We start from the raw sequence: 2,853 nt of genomic DNA on the forward strand, positions 1-2,853 counted from the left end.
CAGCAGGATCCTGCACACCAGCTAGAGGTTAAGGTGGCAACAAGATCCCAGCAGTACTCGTGCAGTGCAGGCCATGCAAGCCCACCAGGAGTGATACGTTTGCCAGACTTGTGGTAGGAACATCCCTGAGAGCCCCAGGAATTCCTTCTTGCTGACCCACAGACATATCCTATGGGGTGTAGAGATCCTCTCAGCATCCCTGGGGCACCCTACTTGCATCCTCCTGGCTGGGCTCACTGGGGAAGGGTGGTCTTGCCCTTGAGCAAGAAGAGGCAGAGGGTGTGTTTGGGGTGTCCACACTGCCAGGTCTGAGCAGTCCCCTCTCCTGAAGATGTGGTCCTGGAGGCACCCAGGTCCTAAATAACCATACTTAAACATATTGCAGCTCCCGTGCTGCTTCCTTACATCATGCCCCAGGAGAGCATTGGGCAGAGAGGGGCTGGAGATCCTCCCACAGCCCATGGCCCCCAGCCAGGCTGAGGACCTTCATGTGGAGGGAGCTGAGACACCCGAGCACAGCAGAATGAGCTCTGGGACCAGGAATCTGCATCTGGTGCAGAGCCAGTGCTCTGGGAAAGCTCTTCTACAAAGATGAGTGCCAGGACTGAGCATCTGGAGGGTCCTCAGGAGGACCAGGGTCTGGGAGTGGGTGCAAGATGCCCCTGCATGGCTGGCATGGAGACAAGGCCTCCAGATCTCACTCCCACCAGCCCAAGGGCAAGGAGCCTCCCTCAACCTGAGGAGGACCCTGTGCCAGGATGACCAGGCAAGCCCAGGCCCCAGCAGGCAGGAGGGATGGTGGCAGAGGGGGGTCACACAACGGGATATCCCAGGTACCACAAATCTGGTCCCCACCCTGTGGGTACAAAAACCAAGCAAAATGACAAGGAAATACAAAAAAATACAAACCAACCAAACAACAGTTTATTCCTCTCACGTTCCCGTTTGTGAAGGGGGGAACCAGGCGCAGCTGGCGGGGGCCTGGCTGGGCTGGCACCCCCTCCTGTGGCTGGCACAGAGCCAGTCTGTGCCCCCCGTGGCATGGCCTCAGTCCAGCTGAGCAGCAGCACCCGGGTGTGCCCCACGTGTGACACGGGAACGTCACACTCGTGAAAAAATAGAGCTGTACATTCATTCTGTGGGGTCGTCTGGGTCTTACATAAATTAGCAGCTACTTTTGGGGAGAAAAACCTGTTCCCAGAAAGAAGCAGCTGGGCTGGAAATGTAGAGTGGCCCCACCGTCCTCGGTCCTCTCCCTTCTGAGGGCTCTCCAGGGCCTGGAGGAGCTACACGATGGTTCCATCTTCTCTCAGCAGGTGCCACGCTGAGAAGGTGCTGCACAGGGAGGGGCTCACCCACCCCGCGTGGGGCAAACAGGACGGTGGGTGCCTTGGCATGGCACGAGCAAGGGCTGGCCAGGCTGAAGGATCCGGGTGAGCCAGCGGTGCCCGGGCAGGGGGTGGGCGACAGCAGGAGACCTGCTGGGCTCTCACTGTGGTGCCAGCTGCCACTCGAGCGTCTCTTCCCCTTCACCTTTGTCCAGGCTCTGAAACAGCCCAAGTCCCTGTGACTCCCATCAGAACCCAGCGAGGGGGAGAGCAGGTTACAACAACCCGTGGGAGTCGTTGGTGCCCGTGCAAACGTCCGAGCCTCACACGCTGCACAGGGCAGCAGCTTCCAGGTACAGCTGTAGGCAAAGTCTCCTGCCGAGGAGCCCATCCTGGGGCTGGCCCAGAGGGGATTGTCAGTCCCTGGCTCATCCAGGACTCCTACAGCTCCTTGTTCCTGTTGAGCACCTCCTCCTCCTTCCAGCCACTGGAGTTCTTCCCAAACTTGTACACCAGCCGCCGCCCGTCGACCCTCTCCAGGATCTCTCGTTTGTAGTAATATCTGCAGGAGATGGAGCTGGGATCAGGGCTGGGGAGCTACTGAGGGTGTGGGGGTCAGGGCTGAGCCCCCGTGGGTCCAGTCCAGCCCCGTGGGGCAGGTCCCCAGCTGGGCCAGGGGAGGACTCACCGCATGGCTCTGCTCAGCTTCTCGTAGGTCATGCTGCTGTTCTTCTTCTTCTGGCCCCAGAGCTGAGCCACCGCCTCCGAGCGCAGGAACTTGAAGACGCCCTCCCGCCGATCCTCCCACTTCATCAGCCCCTCGTTCAGCTCGGGGTGGATCAGGATGTCTCGGATGAACTCCCACAGGTGGGTGCCTCTTGGGGCTGGAAGAGGAGAACAAGCTGTAGAGCAGGGAAGTTCCTGCAGGTCCCTGCACTTCGGATGTCCCTAAATCCTCCCGCCAAAGGGCTCGGCCGGCGGACGTGTCCCCTTCCTCCCACCTCCCCACCACGGGGCCGAGCAGGGGGAGGCACGTCCTGCTCCCAGGCTGGAGGGCTCACGTACAGTGCTTGCTCTTCCGGCTCTCCAGGCAGTCTCTGCTCTCCTTGCTGAGTTTTCGGGGCCGTCCCCGTTTCCTCTTGCCGTGTTTGCTGTCCCCTTTCTTGCTCCCCACAAAGCCACCTGCACACACAGCGAGGGGACTGGTTAGTGGCTCTCCCCTCCCTGGGCACAGAGGAGGTGTCCCCCTCGGGAGCAGAAGCCCAGGGGTGGCTGGAGCAGGGGGAGAGGTCAGGGGCTGCACCCTCTTTCCAGACCCAGGTACCAGGAAACCACCCCCCTGAGAGAGGAGCCTCCCTGTTCCCTCCAGCCTCGTCTGCTGCCCTGGCTGCCCCAGCTCTGCCCCAGACCCTGCACCACCACCATGACCAACAGAGAGAAACAGACCCCCGGAGCACAGAAATCCAGCCCCAGCTCTTTCCTGGCATGGGGGTGGATGTGTGGCTGCTTTACCTACGGCCTGGCC

At 60.9% G+C, this 2,853-nt stretch overlaps 1 protein-coding gene across 1 annotated transcript in view; it reads right to left on the bottom strand.

Moving 5' to 3' along the window:
- Positions 1 to 1,769: 1,769 nt before the first annotated feature.
- ELF3 (E74-like factor 3 (ets domain transcription factor, epithelial-specific )) overlaps positions 1,770 to 2,853 on the bottom strand; it is a 2,768-nt gene continuing 1,684 nt past the window's right edge. Inside the window, exons 6-8 of the mRNA XM_008937137.1 lie at positions 2,394 to 2,510; positions 2,017 to 2,212; positions 1,770 to 1,890 (exon numbers count right to left, since the gene is read on the bottom strand). Coding sequence (XP_008935385.1) covers positions 1,770 to 1,890; positions 2,017 to 2,212; positions 2,394 to 2,510 — 434 coding nt within the window. The remainder of the gene's footprint in view (positions 1,891 to 2,016; positions 2,213 to 2,393; positions 2,511 to 2,853) is intronic.

This window comes from Merops nubicus, unplaced genomic scaffold, assembly GCF_000691845.1.
Source record: "Merops nubicus isolate BGI_N331 unplaced genomic scaffold, ASM69184v1 scaffold26693, whole genome shotgun sequence".
Taxonomy (NCBI): domain Eukaryota; kingdom Metazoa; phylum Chordata; class Aves; order Coraciiformes; family Meropidae; genus Merops; species Merops nubicus.